At 37.1% G+C, this 18,603-nt stretch overlaps 1 protein-coding gene across 2 annotated transcripts in view; it reads right to left on the reverse strand.

Moving 5' to 3' along the window:
• Nucleotides 1-18,603, reverse strand: part of FHIT (fragile histidine triad diadenosine triphosphatase) — a 632,268-nt gene that overhangs the window by 430,562 nt on the left and 183,103 nt on the right. For both annotated transcript variants that reach the window (XM_049826730.1, XM_049826731.1), the window contains one exon: nucleotides 4,295-4,416. In XM_049826730.1, the coding sequence (XP_049682687.1) occupies nucleotides 4,295-4,394 (100 nt within the window). In that variant the 5' untranslated portion in view covers nucleotides 4,395-4,416. The remainder of the gene's footprint in view (nucleotides 1-4,294; nucleotides 4,417-18,603) is intronic.

The raw sequence follows: 18,603 nt of genomic DNA on the forward strand, positions 1-18,603 counted from the left end.
TGGGTTTTTATATATGGTCTATTCCCCACAATCAGAGCACTTTCTGGTGGAAAACACTGGATCTCTATGGAAATAGCAATACCAAATAGTCCAGCAAAATTCAGTATATCACAGTTAAACAGTGTCTTTTTTGTTTCCTTTTTTTTTTTTTTAAATGGAAGAAACATTTCATAATCAATCCCAGATGAAAAGGTATTGTAAAGTGTTTATTCTAATTTATTATACACACATACATGTGCACTTACTGAAGGAGCCTAACTGTCCACCACAAATTTCTATAAAATTGCTTGGTCCTGATAATCCTCAGCTCATTGTTCCCACAGCTGGAAAGCCTGTTCTTCTTAATAACCAATTCAATAAACTGTTGAAAAATGCTTTGTATAATATAGTATTGCCATAGATCTGATGTTTGTCTCTGTCATTACATATTGCATTCAATCAATTTACAAATGTTGCTGTGTTCCTTTTGTGCTAGTTCTTCTTATGGCATCCTGAACACAAATCCAAAGATCAATACCTTGTCTACTGAAAAAAAATTGGACATAACAAATGAATAATTTTATTTATAATAAAAAGTCCTAGTCCCCAAATGGATTCTACTAATGTTCAAATTCATTTTTCATGTTTAACACAAGATGAAAGCAAGTACCCTGCACAATGCAATGAGAAAGGCAGTGATAAAAAAAACGGCTCATACTTATTGAAGATGTGAGCAAAACCACGTAAAGCTATGGCATATGACTAGGAAAACATCAATAAAATGGTAGGTCATTCACGAAGTATTCGTTACCATATTACAGAGCAAAAAGTCCATGTCAAAGAGCAGATGGCTTTTCTTTAAAAGGACACTACAGTTCTGCTCTAACTATGGAAGCAGAAAGGCTCTGAATGAACTAGTTGAAGAAAGAAGGCAAGTAGAAGTTTAGCTCATGCTGATTGCATGAGCCAATTCAGTTTGTCTTGTGCCTTTTGTGTGACAGAAACAATGCATTTGCTGACTACAGACACATCCCTGCACTATTCCAGCTATCGAATACCTACCTCTAAAACAACTATGTAGTTGTTCGAGGGAGCCACAAATGACTTCTTTCACAGTCTTTGCAGAGCAGCAAGCTAACAGAGCTTAGAGGAAACAGGGACTCTGCTTTTCATAGAAAATGGTATTGGTACCTTTACAACTGTACAAATCCCAGCAAGCTCACAGAGTAAACAGCTCAGCTCCTCCCCACTCCCAAGCGAACTGCTAAGATGTGCGCTGCATACAGTATTCCCACCTAGACTCGGCTCTGGAACAATTCACAGGCATTAGCAAAACAAAACCACACCATTTCTGTACAAAACAGAAAACCAACATAAAAAAACACGCCCCCAAAACCAGTATCTCCTTAACCAAGACTGTCCCCAATACCATGTGCCTGGCTGCTCTGAAATAAGACAGACAAGTAGAACAGGCAGGGAGGCCCCATCTTCCCCTTTGAACTATATGCAAGAGCAGAGCAGGTATGCACTCCTCGTTTTGTCCTGGGAGTTGAGTGACTTGATGTCTTCAGACAGGCTGTGGTCAGACACCTCTGAGCCTTAACCCCACTCCTATTAGGTGACAGCAAAGGGACTGGATGTCCCGAGGGGAACACGCGCTAATCCTGCACACTGACCATGTGTAGCTCTCCTTCTCCCACTTGCTTGTGCCAAAAGAGGCGAATGAGTTTGCACATATTTTAGCTTAGACAGTAGAGATTTCAGTTTAATGCCAGCTATCCTTTACTCAATAGTAAGATCCCATGTACTTCCTATTCAAGAATCTGCAATAATCACTCAAAGGGATCCTATTACGAACAGGTTCCTGAGCCCACGACCTAGTGTGCAGCCATTAGACAGAAGTCTAATGCTCGGGCAAATAAGGCAGCTCTCTCCAGGAACAGGGGAACTCTTTCCTTACCATGAATACTATGTTCTTGCTATTCCTACTCCTGGTTACTATTAGCACAGTTTGACTTTCAAGTGTCAAGCTGAATTCACAGGATTGGCAGCTGGAAATAAACAAAACAAAACTTTGTAATGTGTTAACTGAACACACATACTTTGGCATTTCTCAAATCACGAACACTGAACTCCATGTGCCCATTTTGACTGATTTTTTTCCAGACTATAGCTTTATTTTAAAACTATTACAGCAAATTCACAACTCCAATCCTACGTTCTGTTTTAAGATGGAATTTCAACCGTACTAGTTAATTAAAGCTACCACCTGGAGTGAGCTGGCTTTCAAACTGATTTCCTTTGTCTCTCTAATTCACACACATTAATATTTTATTTTCTACTGAAAAAAAAAGAAAAGGAATGTCACAAGTATGCCAAAGACAAGGCAGATAAAATTATTGCAATAAAACAAAGAAAATACACCTGTTACTGCCAGGTCTCAAGATGAATGCTGCATTATACAGACATTTTAAAGGCTTAAAACTGCAAATTGCTCTATTTTACATACTGTATTCTAGCCTTTGCATCAAGATCTTTTCTAATTTTTTCTTATTGTAATGAGAAAGGGAAAGGGTTGGGGTTTTATTACCTGAACATTTATTCAATGGAGAAACAAAGACTACATTATATATTACAACACATGAGCTATTAAAACAATGTGACACTATAAAATATGCTGCAATACTCATTATGGGATAACAAAGCTAAACCTGAGCAAATAAATGTATCTGCCAGTCAGCAATAACTATACAGCTAGAGTTTATAATCTTTAATTATTTAAGAAGGAAAGAAGCTTGTAATAATTAAGTTTTATAGGCTTCTTAAATTACCATTACTAGGTGCTCACAAAACTTTAAAAAAGTATCTTTCATCTGAAATAACTCTTCTTTATTTTTAACAACAGATGCAATTGTTCACTTAACTGATTAATTGAAAAAAATCATTGTGTTTAAAAATTCCACACACAGTAAAGATAACATTTATTTACTCTCTCATCTGGACAATGCATACACCAATCCTGCTCAGGTATTTACAGGCTCTGCATCTCACAGTGACTGATGCGATACTGTCTTTACATAGCTTTGAAAATGTTTTTTTTTTTATGACAAATCTGTAAATCACATGGATTTACATCACATACTTATGAAACTTGAGGTTGAGACGAACTTGTCATTTAATTCATTAAAATATATTGGTGAGATAGTAACACCTTTAAAGTTTCTATAAAGTCTATGCATCTTTGCCATGCATTTATAACCAAATGAACTGACTTCTGGTACAAACCAGACACCATTCAAAGCAGGTGTGGAGAGAAGTTCTATAGTGAACTATTATAATCTACAGAAGTGACAGGAGGAGAGGAAGGTTCCATGTTTCAGAAGAAACACATTTATGGGTTTAAAAAGTATATTAAAGGTTACTAAATTTTAAATTACACATTAAATTACGAAAGAAACAACATAAAACTACAGAAGAACAAGAAAGCTTTCAACGAACTCCACATGACTTTCTTCTTTTCCCAAACCACATTCAGCCATTGCCTAACTGAGTTCCTACTAGAACTTTACCATGGACCTCTATGGAAATTAAATGATCAGTCTTGACTATTTCTGAAAAGTTTCACCTCCAGCCACTGAAATCAGCACAAGTTACACAGCAGCAGAGTTTTGACTGGAAAATAATATGCCACCCTACAAATTACACTAAATAGGTACATTTAGCATCTTGCAGAATCGAGTTCCTATACAGTTTCTAAACCGAGAATTTTACTTACAACATGGGGCTTCATTTTTTCCTCAGGAAATGTGTGTGCTATACAGATGGTTTATTTAATCCATTCCCACCTAAATTAATCAAAGCAATCTGGCCCAAAAAAATAAGAGTCTTCATACAGGATTCTGCTGCCATTTGACAAATTGTGTACATTTATCTAGGAGAAGTTGAAAATTCTCCATAAAGAAGTTACCACATCTAAAAATAAGTGACATTATTAAAAGGCAAGCAGGATGTGTTATTTAGCGTAATATGAAATTTAAACAGTACCACCTCAGATACACTTTAAAATGCTTTTAGTAGCACCTGGTTGTTTATACATCTTCTGTGGTGAAAAGGTCAATACAAATTCACCTCTAAGGTCACAGTTGCTAAGCAACCGTTTTCGGCAGTTCTGCAACACCGATCAAGCGTATTACGTTCCACTGCCTGGTTTCAGAATAAACACGCGTAGCATCCTACCTGGCCTTTGAAGCGCACCGAGCTTCTGCTTTTCCCAAGAGCGCGGCACCCATCGTTGAGGCGCTGCTTGAAAGGATACGCCCTGGGACCACCGGCTTTCGGTTCACGAGAGCAAAGGAGAGCTCAGTCTTCAGGAAGACCACGGAGGGCTTGATGAGGTGCTGCCCAAATCTCAGCATGATAAATGTTAATCTTCAGGGTCTGAAAGAGACGATGGTTAAGGTCATTAAGGGACTGACTTTGCCTTTCCAAACAACAGGAATAAGACAACCAAATTGTCTAGGCAGCTTCTGAAGGAAAGTGCCTCCTGCACTCAGCAAGGCATTGATTGGGCTTTGGAAAGGATGGTAAGGCTTTCCTAAAAGTATCACTTCTTTGAAGGGCTGGTGGAAAAGGCTTCTTCCCAAAGCAAAAATTTTACATATAATTTCTTAAACCCTTTCCTCCTCATCTTGGCAGGGCTACAAAATTTTAGACAGAGAATGTCATTTCTCCCTCCCATTTTCATTTGTTCTGCATTGTCTGCATTTGGGTCATATGTGCTTGGAGAAGCACGAACAGTATTTCACATGCCCTTTACCACAATGCAAATCAATGCACACAGGACTTACAAAATAAAGAAACCACATTTTCTAAATCAATCTCTCCACTAAATACCTCAATTGAAGAAATACTGACAAATTAAGGAAAGCGTATTAAGTCATTTTCCATCCACGCTTTCTAGTTTGAGCAACTGAAATGTGAAGACGATCAATAGTTGTGTGCAACATTTTGTCTTACACAAAGCAAGCCAAAGATTTCCACTTCCATTCACTAAAATTTTCTCTCCTCCTGATAAGGATGAAAATCCTTCTTAAATAGCTAAGGCACAATCCTAACTGTGTCTATTTTAGGTCTTTAAGCCCTAGAGTATTTAAAGTATTTAATTCAATCAGAAATATCCGAGGTGCTGCAGGGTAAAATATGAAGTAATGAAGAATCTCATGTGACAATACTTCAGACACATCGAAAGCATTATACTAACATTACCTTGTTTGAACCAAATGACTAATCAGAAAATACAGTTTTATAAGTTGCTTCAGATGGGGAAAAATATTGTTAGAGTCAAGGAGGTTCTTTTGCTGCAGTTATTTTCTTGCAAGCCTACTGTGTTCAGTTAAGACCCAAACTTGGTTCTTAATCTAAAAGATTTGTTCCAATTTAAGGTCCCACGCCTTGTACCTCGTCCAACAAAAAGTACATGTAACAACCCCCTCTAAGGGCACAGACTTTGAAAGCATCTTTGAGAAGTGCTTCTTCTTTGGAAGGAAGTTCTGGCTTTTTAGCTATCTGATTCTACAAAAGAACTTAACTAAATTAAATTAAGGATAGCAGGTGCATCTATCAGGCTTTGCACCAGAAAAACATATATTAAACTTAGTATAAGATACAGTAACCAATCAGATGACTACACGTTCAAGTAATAAACATTATTTAAGCAGGCACCATGTCTTGTTTTATTTTTGAAAATCACAGATGAAAGGAAATGCTTGAGCAGACCATGGAAGAGCAGAGATTTCAACCATCCCTATTTCAAAGATCTGAAAAGGTTCTATAATTGGGTTTTTTTCCCATAAAGTCAACAGAAGATTAAGCGTCTGAGAAGATGTGTCCCTTACCATATATTAAACCTGAAACTTGACAGCATACAAAACCCAAGTCTCTTTAGCTATTAGAAGAATCACTTACCAGGGGAAACACCTGCTATCTTGTGCTGATGTCTGAAAAAAATTACTACTAGGAACTTCAACCAATCTTCCTCATGTCTCTAAAGCAGTCCATCAGCAAACCCCCTGTGGGGGTTTCTCATTCTGATTAAAACATGCGAGAATATTTTTTCATGATATGACAAAGAGACATGGATCTCTTCGCAATGAAGGAAATGTTTCTGATCAAAGAGGAAAACACATTAACTAAATAGCTAGGACTACCATCCAGTGATGTAACTGAAAGCTAATATCTCCAGTACCACCAGACCTGTTGTTGCACCTAGCAATACTATGGACGGAAATAAAAGTACTACCAATCAGTTCTTACTCTGTCTTCCAGACTACTGATAACTAAAAGCACTCTCCAGAGACATGGAATAGACTTAAACACAGAACCAAGGCTTTAAAATAACAGATGCTGATTTTAAAATCTGATGCTTTGAAATTTGATTTAACGAGGCAGAGATTTGAGTAATCACCAGGAGAAGTCCTTTGGCTGTTTGCGGCCATAAGCAAAAAACAATAAATAATAGCAGGATAAGGTTGATGACATTGGAAATAAGGCCTGGATCCCATGCTTCAACAACTGAGAATACAGGAAAGCTGGAAATGGATGACCTGGTGCTTTTCTATTCTAATTATCTATCTAAAGTTACTAGGGGCTCCCTTGGGCCTTGCTAGGCCAATGCTGACTCTGAAACTCACTGTTAAAAATAACCAAATCCTACTGTGAAGTGTATGTTGTGAAATTCTTCAAGTTGCAGCATGGAACAAATATTGATAATTACAAGAACCAAGGTTAAATTTGTGTTAAGGGCTTCATGTTATGGGCAAGGGCATCCCCCGAGATAAAAGTTTTGCTGAGTCAAAACATCACTGCAGGTAGTGGATTTGGGACAGATAAAGACCATATTGGCGAGTATGCAATAAAAAACATTTTTATTTGAACAAGAAATCTGATATGAAGATCTTTTCTTCTAGCTTAAATATCTAAATATCCTAAATATTCTACTACATATCTAAATATCCTGCTATCCTACCCAATATCCTACTACCCGCACAATTAAAATGTATTTCTCTCTCCCCTTTTAACTGTGAGGATTTGGAATCCTATTTGGATTTAACAGTAGACTACTTATCTAGCCTAAAGAGCTCTATTTAACATCTGCATACAACAGATGTTAAATTAATGGGAAATCCTGAGTGTTCAATATCTCAAAATGGGAAGAGCTAGTACCACAAAGCAGTGGGTAGAAAGTACCAGAATGTTGGAATGGAGGCCAAATTCCAAAACTGACATTTGGGTTTACCTGAAGTTGAACAGAGCACTGTAACCAGTAGGTACTGCTCCAGCAGGTAACCTGTGGCAGGCAGGGAAGCAGCAGAATTCCCTGGGCCCAAGAAGCTCATTCACAACTGGAAACCAAGGCCATGACTCTACAAATCTCTACATCATCACAGGCAGTTAGTGCAACCTCCAGTGAAACTATGGAGAATACAACTGCAATCCACAGCAACACCATAAAGGAGAAGAGTCTCTCCAGGATGTTCACCATCATCTGGACCCTACCAGTTACTGACCATGATTTCATCACTGGAATGGTTTTATGAAAATTAACGCTAAGCTGTATTGGGAAAAATACATATCACAACAACAATCCCATACAACCTTTTCCATACTTCAAGAGAGATTTTCAAAAAAAACAGTCAGTTGAGTTGACATCCTGCATAAATATACTCAACATTTGCCAAAATAAACACGTGCAACGTTATTAGCTGCACAGTTTGGGTCACCATTGTTCTCTAATATTGATGGGTATTTTCAATGCTTGGAAAACAATTAAAAATGCATTTTCAGAAAATGCTAAACAGATCCATACATAGATTCTGTGGACCACAGAATTTAGATTGACTATACCATGTATTCATAATACACATACCACACACATCCTTACTTATTTCACTGCCAACTTGTTAAAAAAAAAGTCCAGAAAGGATCAGTAAAGTAAAAGCACTGGCCTCACACCTCCCTGAACAATAGTTTGAAGAATCAGCTTACAGCCCAACTGGGCTGACCCAGAATTATTAGAACATTTTTAAATCTCATGCATGGAATTAATGCATGTATTAAAACCTTTTCTATTTGTTTACTACACAATAATATATCTGAATAATATATTTCTATCTTGATTCAGACTAAATAAATATAGCATGGGTTTCATACAAATTTGTCGGTTGTATTGGTTGCGCTATGTAATACTGCAGATTTCCCAGTGCTGTTCTGTCCAATTCTGAAAAGGGATTATGGGAATTTTTTTCCTTAAACAATTATTCATGATCTAGTATATATTACTTAAGCTGGTTTTTGCCCTAGTGATCATCTGTGTTCTTCTGTAGAGAATGATCGTCTGTGCTCAGAACCAATACAAATGCTAAAAAATACATTAGGGAAATGAGTAATGGGTACAACTGAAAAATCTGTGGCTACACAGCAACACACTGCAGCAAGTCTGGAATATTCCAGAGTGCAGCGAGGCAGGAAACTGCTATGAACAGAGCAAGTTTTTAGTCATCTCAATTCTACCTGTTTATTGCTTGAATGGCCTGTAAACAAGCAGGAATCAATACAGTACAGGTGCAGGTCATGAGATGCAAATAGTGTGTGCACAAGGTTTCCCATCTGATTGGAATCACCTCACTAAGTCTGTTCCTCCAGGGATTTCCATTTTTCACATAAAGAGGAGGTCACTGCCAGCTAAAACAGAAACTAAATATAATTGGTGAAAGATGTTTCTTCTTTAATGATAGTAGTCTTTCTAATCCTCAGTAATAAGGAGGACAATTACAAAGTAATGTTAGAAAATGAAAGAAATCCATTTTTGATAAAATTTCAGCCCAGTTTAACACAGTTTCTATTCTGACTATTCAGATGAAAAGTGTATTTACTCTTCTTCATATTGCACGTATACATTACATTGCCTATTTCATCTGCCTCATTATCCTAATTAAATTTCCTTCAAGCTGCGTTCCTGCAGTTGTAGGTGGGAATATAGTATTAAAGGCTAACATAGCAAGTAGACTAATTTTACAGCCACAATAGATCTCAAATCTGTATAACCTGTACTAGAAAAAAAAATTATACTGGCATTCTACATTACATCCTGAAAAATAAGAGTGCTAAAATGAAGAAAAATATTGAGATACACTGAAATATTTGCAAATATTATTACAGTTTTGTAAAATTTCAAGAATACGCACATTGCATTGGCCCAGCCTATATAAATACTACTCATACATTTAATGTATTTTTGAGAGGAAATCTAAACACAGGTCTCAATTCTCCAAGTTTATTTGGTGTGGGGGGCTTGGGGTTTTGTTTTGTGCTTCATTTTTTAAATAGCATAAGCTGTAGAATTATTGGTGTCAAATACATAGGAAGAACTCTGAACAGAAGGTAAGGTTCACCTAAAGACAGGTCCCTAGGATATCAGGATAGGCGTCTGCTTGTTACACGTCATCTCTAGAGTCAGAGACCAATAGCCTGGAACACCATTGGAAATTACTTTTTCTGTACTGCATATAAGGAGTGATGGCACTAATCCTTTTAGGCTGTCTTCCTGCCTCCATAGACCTCCTCATTGGATGCTTAATTGAGATGGTGCTGGTACTCCAAAATGCCTTTTTATTTTATCATACAATTACTTGTCCTTAACGATACAGCGTTGAGATCACCACCCACTGGAAACCAAGCTCAAGGCTTTTGCTGAGCAATCACACCAGCACTGTTCTAGGAAAGCTACAAATCTGGTTGTAACGAGAGAACACAAGATAATGCAAATGGGCTGCTAACTTAAAATGTGTATATCAAAGAAAATCAATTACAATACCATTATCTCTCTGTGCTAGTATAAATGAATATTTTAGAAACAATCCAAGGAAATTCTTAAATTATAAAGTTTGTCATTTTACCATATTAATGTCACCTGTTCATTAATTTTGACACTCCTGATTCTGCTATTCAATTTCACTGTAAGAACACTGCAAATTTATATGGCAAAATGAAAACAACATAGTTGATTATTTTTTTTTTTAAGGTCTTACAAAAAATCCTATTCTTAAAAAAAAATCAGCAAGATAAGACAATTTGTGTCACACACTGTAGTTGAGGGAACAAGGTAACTCTCCAGTAAATTATGTTTATAGCTAACTTCAGGTTTTTCCATCACATTTTCTAAACTGCCTTTTATCCTACAAAACTATACCCTTAAATGCATATTCGGCATTTTTCCCTCTAAAAGGTTTGATTATGTGGAAGGTGATATTCCTACTAAGACATCTGAATTCTGCACCATGTTCAAGAAGTGATGTACAATGAAGAACTGCCCTGCATGCTATCTCTCCTCTCTTCATGCTTTATTATTTGTTACTTGTTCCCTTCCTCATGGCCACTTTGTGAGCATGAAATCCACACAATTCAGAATATCACTTATTTAAACTAAGCACACAGCAATGAATGTCCTTGTTCCTAGAAGCCGGGATTTGCCATTTACCAAAGAATACTTTAAAAAAAAAAAACTAAGGAAAAGAAAGAATTTTATTCTAAAATCACTCAAGTTTTTCTACTAGCTTTTTTTTTTTTGTCCTTAGAGCGGCTTTCTCTCTCAGCATCCTCTACTTCCACCCTTGTACAAGATTTAACTATGTATTGAGTTCTTCCAGTTTCAGAAAGAGGCCTCTAATTAAAAAAACCCCTCTCCCTCTCAGTGAGCCAACATAATGCATGCTACTGCTATTTCTGGTCTGAAAACGCCAGGAAGAATTACAAAATTAGAAAAGGTGCTCAAGTATCTTTGACAGCCATAGCCTAGATTCTCTCCATGGGGATGGTATTTAATGCTCTACATGGGGTTGAACAGAAAAGCTTGTGTGGATTATTTTCCATTTTTACTACCCACAGAAGCTACTGAACAGAAAGCCCATTAAATGTGATGCATGCAACCAATCCTGGCGGTGCTGACAAGGACCAATTTCTCACGTCATATGCAGATTGTGATGGACTTGAATCCACTACACGTGGCTTCCCCTGCTTAATCTAGCAGGGAAGAAAACATCAAAACTATTACTGTTTAAATATATTGCCATTTTCTTAGCATGGTCAATCAAGCTAAATTATCTACACTTAAAATTAAAATAGACTGTGGTCTGTTGCAGACTACCTAAGCACCTTAGTGTGTATGATGCTAAGGGTCATCCATTTGCAATCCCATAGCCTGCCTTCCCCTTGCAGCTCTGTTCCCTTTCACCCAAGCTGCAGCAGCATTTCCCAGCCCCTCTGGGACAGTATTTTTCCACTCTGCTCTCACAGTGTTGATCTCACAGTCTTGCACTTGGAAGCCCTGGTATTGCTGTTATAAGCAGATTCTCACAGGGCGTGACTGTGACCACCATGAGAATCGCCCTTTCCTCCTCCCCTTTCTCCTACTGCCTGTTTGTAGCTTTTGGGTTACACTAGTGGACACAAGACCGTGCCTACACAAAGCTTACGAACCCAGCAGCACCCAAACCCGAGCACGGCATGCTCCGGTTAACATCAATAGCATCATGAGCAGGAACCTGAGGGAGGCCTGATGAGCAGGGTCTGATGAAAACTAGGTAGTTCCCAATTGGCATGGGGTTAACTTTCTTCACAGTAGCCTCTATGGTACTGTGCTTTGGCTTTGCGACTAAAACAGCGCTGACAACACACCAATATTTTGACTATTGCTGTACAAGGCTTTCTCTTTTTTCCCACTCTGCCGACCACCAGCAAGTTGACGTGTGTCTTCATCTGTGGCTCCTGATAGTAAAGCTGCATGCCTCTAAACCTGTCTCAACACCATTTGCACAACCAGTCTAGCCCTCAACATAATATATTTGAAGCAGAAGATGCACAAAATTCAAACAAAGCACTGTTAGCCTATTTCAAAGCTATAGGTCAAATACAATACTAGCATACACTAGTTGTATTGGGATCTGAACTTACAGCCCCCAGAATAAAGCAAAACTCAGATCCATTTTAAATGCTGGTAAGCTTTAAGTGGAGCCTTACACGGTACTAGAACATCTTCCAGCTGCCTTCCCTTTGGATCTTCATCTGGTTTGGTTCTTTTTCCCTTTTATTTTTTTTATTTATTTTTAAAGTACATTTTACACTTCTTTTTTTCAAAATTGTTCTTCTTCAGGCATTAAACAGCTTGTCTATCACACCCAATAAGCTACTGTGTGGGTACCCACAGGCACATGTATGTAAGTCTGTCCTCAGTTTTCTCTCTCCTGGTTGTTTGGTCTGTCATTGACATGACTTTTACAGTCTTCATTTCAAAAGAAAAATTAAAACCAAAACAAAACAAACAAAAACCAAAACCCAAAATAAAACAGTCTCCCCCCCTCCCCCCCCAACCAATTCAAACTTCCAGACACCCAGGTCTTTGTTGACCAAGAAGGAGACAGACACCTAAAGGGAAATGAACAGCTCTGTAGCAACACTGTAAAGCAATCACAACATTAACAAATTAATCAACAAATGCAGAATCAAGCCAGACATCAAAAGCAATATACCATCCATAATACATGTAGAGGGCATAAATATTTTTAAATGATGTAGAAGTAGTTGTCAAATTCATTTCTATAGCAAGCATTTTGGAATACAAATTAGGCCATCTTGTTTGTTTCTTATAATTCAGGTAAAGAGTGCAAAGTTATACACAAGAAATGAAAAGGTTTATAAAGGGAAAAGAACTGTATAATACATTAAACTTAAGAAAAAGTGAGGGCTTAGAAGAATCATGAAAGCACTAAACATGCTCTACATTCTTCAACTGCCCATATGTATTCCATGTTCACCAGAAGATGACTCATAGAGCATTTAACCACACTGAGAAAATAGTTCTGGCAGTGGAAGTTCATTGTCTGCCTCTGTGCTCAGGTAACAGCTCAACTTTTCCATATACTAGGACTTGTTTCCAAATATCACATGAAATTTCTTTTAGCTATTTTGACACCCTAGCTATACCTGCAACTTTACTTTTTTCAAAACCCTTCTATGATGACTAACATGAAATGAAATTCCTGTCTTGCATTATACTGGAGTTGGTTTATGTCCATTTTATGCCAGAATACATAAGCATAAACTTATCACACTGCAATATTACAGAAGCTATGTTTTAAACAGAATCCCAATAACAAGACTTGATCTAGAGCTTCACAATCTTCTCTGCTAGATATCTGTGCCCACTTTTCCTCATATTAGCAGAGATGATCCAAGATTATAATTCCTCCTTCCATCATCATCCAAGAAGATGACATGAATCCAAAGAAAAGTCTGATAAGAACTTTTCAAAATCCATGTACTATATCGGTGATTTTAAGGAAGATGTTTTATGAAATGGGGTACAATCAACAGGTTTACCTCCTCATTGACTTCTACTGAAAGAGCAAAATATGTACAAGCATACATATGCAATAAAATAGATGTTCATATATCTTTCCTTAGTGTTAAACTCCTAGGAAAACAAACGCACACACATTATATTTTAAACATTGTTTAATAACTTGCATGCACCATAGCTATTATCCTGACGCATGGAGAAATCAAGGTTTTGGTGTTGCCTCTGCAAGTCATTCTGATGAACGAGACCTTTAGTGTTGTAATAACTATTGTGAGTAATGGAACAACCAATGGCTTTTATTAAGAAGGAACACTGAATAATGTATTACCAACACTAAGATCAAGGGAAAATATATTCTTATCAGGGAAAAAATTTTAATATCAATCATGCAATTTTTTAAAGCAGAAAGGTAAAAGGCAGAAAAGGAAAAACGTAAGAAAATGCTACATGGTATGCAGTAAATGGTAGAAATTAGACTGTGAAAATCCTTTTTTCTAGGGTGGCTACCTAGGGCTACATTACATGCTAGAGGAACAATAAAAGATTCTGACATTTCTTGAGATATATAAGTGTAAGGAAAACTCTACCCTGGTGAAGGGAGAGATGGGGGAGGAAGGTCGCTATAGAGACTAGCACACTGCACATTGAAACACTTGATTTTATGCTCATTTCTTTTGAGGCTACAAACCAAGAGAGCTGACATGATGGAACAACTAGGAATGTTCTTTTGCTATAGCCTTCAGTGGGAAAAGGTAGCTTTAAAAACGTGGAAAGAAGAAAAAGCTGTCGTGTTTTAGCATTCTTATTTATTACTTATATAGCACTACATAAAGTCACTTTATAGGCTTTAGAAATACACACCAAGACTAAGCCTTCCCCTGAAGTGGCTTACTATTTCCTTTGAGTGAATGCAATTTGGATACCTATAGTATTGGACAGAAGAGGTGGGGCAAATAGAGTTGCAGAAGAAAAGCTGCAGGGAGCTAAGTGAAAAGATTCAAGGAGTACAAGTCCATTGGGAGAAGAGAGAAATGGCTTTTCCCAAAATTCTGTGATGGTATAAACCAAAGCACAATCAGAAAAAGAGAGAGCACAGGGTGTGCTATGGCAAAAGGATGGTCCACTCAACTCAGGGCCAGCACAAGTCCAGACAAAAAAGTGGGTGCAATGAGCAAGAGATGTTGCATAGTGATTTTCCAGACACTGTTCCGCATTTTTTAACTTATGGTACTGAGAAACCAGTTACCTCACTTCAAAAACCCTATTGATTCAGTATACACTTTTAGAGATTGATTTTATTTTGTTCTTTTATCCTTTAAACTTTTTAATACTTAGCACCAGAGAAACTGGAAGATGCAAAAAGTTTCACCTTCTTCATACGAAACTACTTTAGTTAAAGGACTGTAGAGTTAAAGTAAATCCAGCCTTACTTAAAAGAAAATTATCAACAGAAAGATTGAGGCAGTTGCAACTTCTGAAAACTCACAAAGAAAAGAAAAAAGCCACACGTATACAGTGTCTCTTGGCCATACTTTTTGCCCATGTAAAGAAGGATAAGACGAAAATAGTAAGAACAAGTCTGGTGTTATCATACCTAATTTCATTCCGAATGCAATGTATTAGTATTAGACCACAGTTTTGCCTCTGTAATACTATGAACTTGTATTTGGAGCAGTTCCTGCAATACCCAAGTGTCTCCACAAGCATTTTATCTTGCTGAATTAAGAGATGTAACACAAACATTTAGAGGAAAATGCAGACACTACAATTTGCCTAACAATTCCTCAGGCATATAGATGAAGAGTCACTTAATGAAAATTTATTGTCAGATTTACATTTATATATAGCTAATAATACTAGATAGTGGGTTCTTTGCATTTATGTACAGTGCATTTATGTCTAATGCTGGATGTTGGAATCTTTAAGACATCCCATTAGCTTTCATTTTACCACCTTATATACGTACATGCTCTCAGAAATAAAGCCATTTAAACCATGTTGTTCCATGGGAACTGGAATTAATGAAGCCTCATTTCAAAGGATTTATGTCCCCATCTTTCCCACTCCTCTTTTTGGTCGTGTCCGTTCCCCCCCCCCCCCCCCCCTCCAAAGAATGAGAGCCCTCCCTTAAATATTTACACCATAGTCACTGGCAAAATGCAAGCGTGCATGACTTTTTATTACTATTTCTGTTTCATTTAAACCAGTAGGACTGCAAACTGCATGCAAACAATGGTGGAAAGAAAATAGAGAAAACAGCTGTAAATGCACAAAATGGTTTGCAAATCTTTCAAAAAATACAGACTGTATGCTTTAGTGAACTATTTGAAGAAAGGTGGTCATGAGTAAAGGAATCTATCTGAGAAAAAGAGGTTGTACACTTTTCTAGGTTTAACTTTCCCTCTCTGCACATGTTTTCTCTCTGATTTTCCACAAATGTTCTCTGTATACTTGACCACATGTTCAGAAAATGGGAAATAACATTCCTGCTTTCTGGCCGCTTTCCTGTCTTTATCAAAGATACCTGTAGCAGGGATCATAGCTTTCTGCATTTTTGAACAGTCCACTATGAGGTACTCAGTCAACAAGGTAATGTTGAACAACAACTGGGTTACAAGTCAATGGAAAGAATAAGCAAATTTTGGAAAGGGAGACAAACTCTTTCTCACTGTCAAACCAGCATTAAAGCACAATGGGAAACTACTTACAGTTTACTGTGGTTGGTTAGATAATTCTGAACACAATGACTTAACTAAATTTAGGCAAAAATAGGCCAGTCTTATGTGATTATTTTTCAGGAGATGTTGCATATCTGGTAGCAGAATATCAACCCTACTAGGGTTATATCAAAACACATCTATTTACTGAATATGACCCCTTTCCGTAAGATATTTTCTGCTGGGAAGAAGTGGCTTGCAGCTTCTGTTATCTAATATACACATGCATTAGATTTAGTCCAGTAAGATACTAATCCTAACAGATTTCAGGTAGATTTTAGCATAAGACCTGGCTATTCTACCTCCTTCCCAACCAAAAGAGCCAAATTTCCTTGTCTAAAGCCAACATGAGGTTTGTCAGAGCCTTTACTGGACACAGACCTCAAAACATAGGCAACAGATGCTTATGAAAAAAAAGGGTCAATGCAGTGTTTGTCCATTTCAGCCTAAATTTGTATTTGGAACATGGCCACAGACACAATCATGCTAGGGAGAATTTGGGTTTGATGTTTTCTAGGAAACATTGCTACAGCAAAAGATGTCTCTGAGTAAATCCACCTCCCTGTATTCAACTGTCTGGACTTTGGAGAACAGGCTGTAGTGTGGTATCCTGATATAACAGTAGTGAAACTTAGGCTCTGAAATTGGAATAACAGAGGATAATAATTTCTGTGCAACATCATAATGCTACAGTAAGCCTTACCTAGATTAGGGCAATGACTACTATGCTACCTGCAGAAATAGCCATCATTGTTGCATGCATCTCCCAAGCACTTTTTTATTTAAAGATGTTCACCTTAAATTGCTTCCTTTATGAGTCTTTTTCCACTGTAGACATGAGCTCTTAGCAAATCAACCACTAAAACGTATCATATATTTTTCTAGCTTCCATTGGTTACTTTCAGAATCAAAACTTAACACAACTCCAGCATTTTCTCCTTTCATTAATTTACACAAGCAAAAGAAGTCAAAGATAATCTTGTCAATACTATTAAAGTCAAATTTCAAAAATATAGATGTAATAAGGTATTTTCTCCACTGTAATACTTGCAGCAGAAATACAGATAAGTCAAAACCAGAGGGGAAGATATTGTGGTAAGGAGCCTAAACCTGCATTTTCAAGATGCTGGCCTGCATCTTCTTTGGTAAAAAGTTTAAGGACTGCTTAAAACATTTCCTTAAAAAGATATGAAAATTTTTAAGTGCACATAATTTCTACAACTGTTATTATTTTAATGGTCTTATGTCGTAAGTATGTTGTAGTGTATACTAATTATAACATTTACCTGCATATGCACATTCTCCAGCTTGCTTTTTACTTCATGGTTGCCAACTGTTCTGAAAAATATGCATTTTAGTCTATCTGTAACTACCCTAAGGTTCCTGATTTTTTTTCCTTTTAGAGAATAGTCTATATGATTATTTTTTCACCTAGTCTCACCACACAGAATTGCATGAGTCACATAATCAAGCCATAAACCAAGCAAGCAATTTTGTATGTTTTTGCTGTATTTCTGGTTTCCTTTCCAACTCTACATCACTTCAGACATCAACAAAAAAATGTTTTAGTGTTATTACTTTTAACTTTTCAAGATTAAAAAAAAAAAAAAACATTTATGGTCACACCGTGAATTGGAATAACTTAGACAGTATTATGTTCTCATTTGTCAGTAAACCTGATAATATTTTAAATAAGAATTGGGTGCCAGATGACTGTTCTGCAACCAATTCTGGAACAAATTTCTGTATAATCTAGTGAAAGTGCTTTGGAGATCCTTGCCAGCAAGGCTTTCTAATAAGATATTCATGAGTAATTAGAAATCTATAGACATGATTAAATCTTAATCTACAATCTGCAGGATGAATGTTTAGACTGAACTATGGCAAACTGGCAGAGAACTCAACTGGAGATCCCTCTGTAGGTTCAAGAATTTGGCTAGCATTTGTCAAAGCTGAAACTCCGATTTATTTGTGAATTCCTCAGACTGCGCTGGTTTCCACTGGACAGATAAATCATAAAACAGACTGCTAGCTCAGTTCCACAGCCCTCCACTTACAGCCCTGACTGCTTGAGAACCAGTATCAAATATTTTACACAACGTGGGCATAAATTGGTTATTTCTAATGAAAACTTTGGACTATCATTGCACCTCTTAAATAATGGATGTAATTTGCCTGGTCTTTATTATTTAAAAGGTCATTTACATGATACATATGTACTACACAAGCTACCCAGTAGGTAATTATACTTAGTCAAGCAGAGTTCTCACTAACTTTCATTTTTTCCTCAATAGCAAGCAGTTGCTCTGTAAGTAATGCCACAGCAATACCAGAAAGCTCTGGGAATAGCTGGTTCTAAGCAGCCTGGAAACGGTTACAACTGTAAACAAAAGAGACTTTGACTGAAACTACTGAAAAATTCATTTTCTCTTGTTGTTATAAGAGATGTATTGGCTTACAGGAGTGCACTTCATAGCCAGGACAAAATCTCCCAAC

Source organism: Accipiter gentilis, chromosome 23 (assembly GCF_929443795.1).
Source record: "Accipiter gentilis chromosome 23, bAccGen1.1, whole genome shotgun sequence".
NCBI lineage: Eukaryota > Metazoa > Chordata > Aves > Accipitriformes > Accipitridae > Astur > Astur gentilis.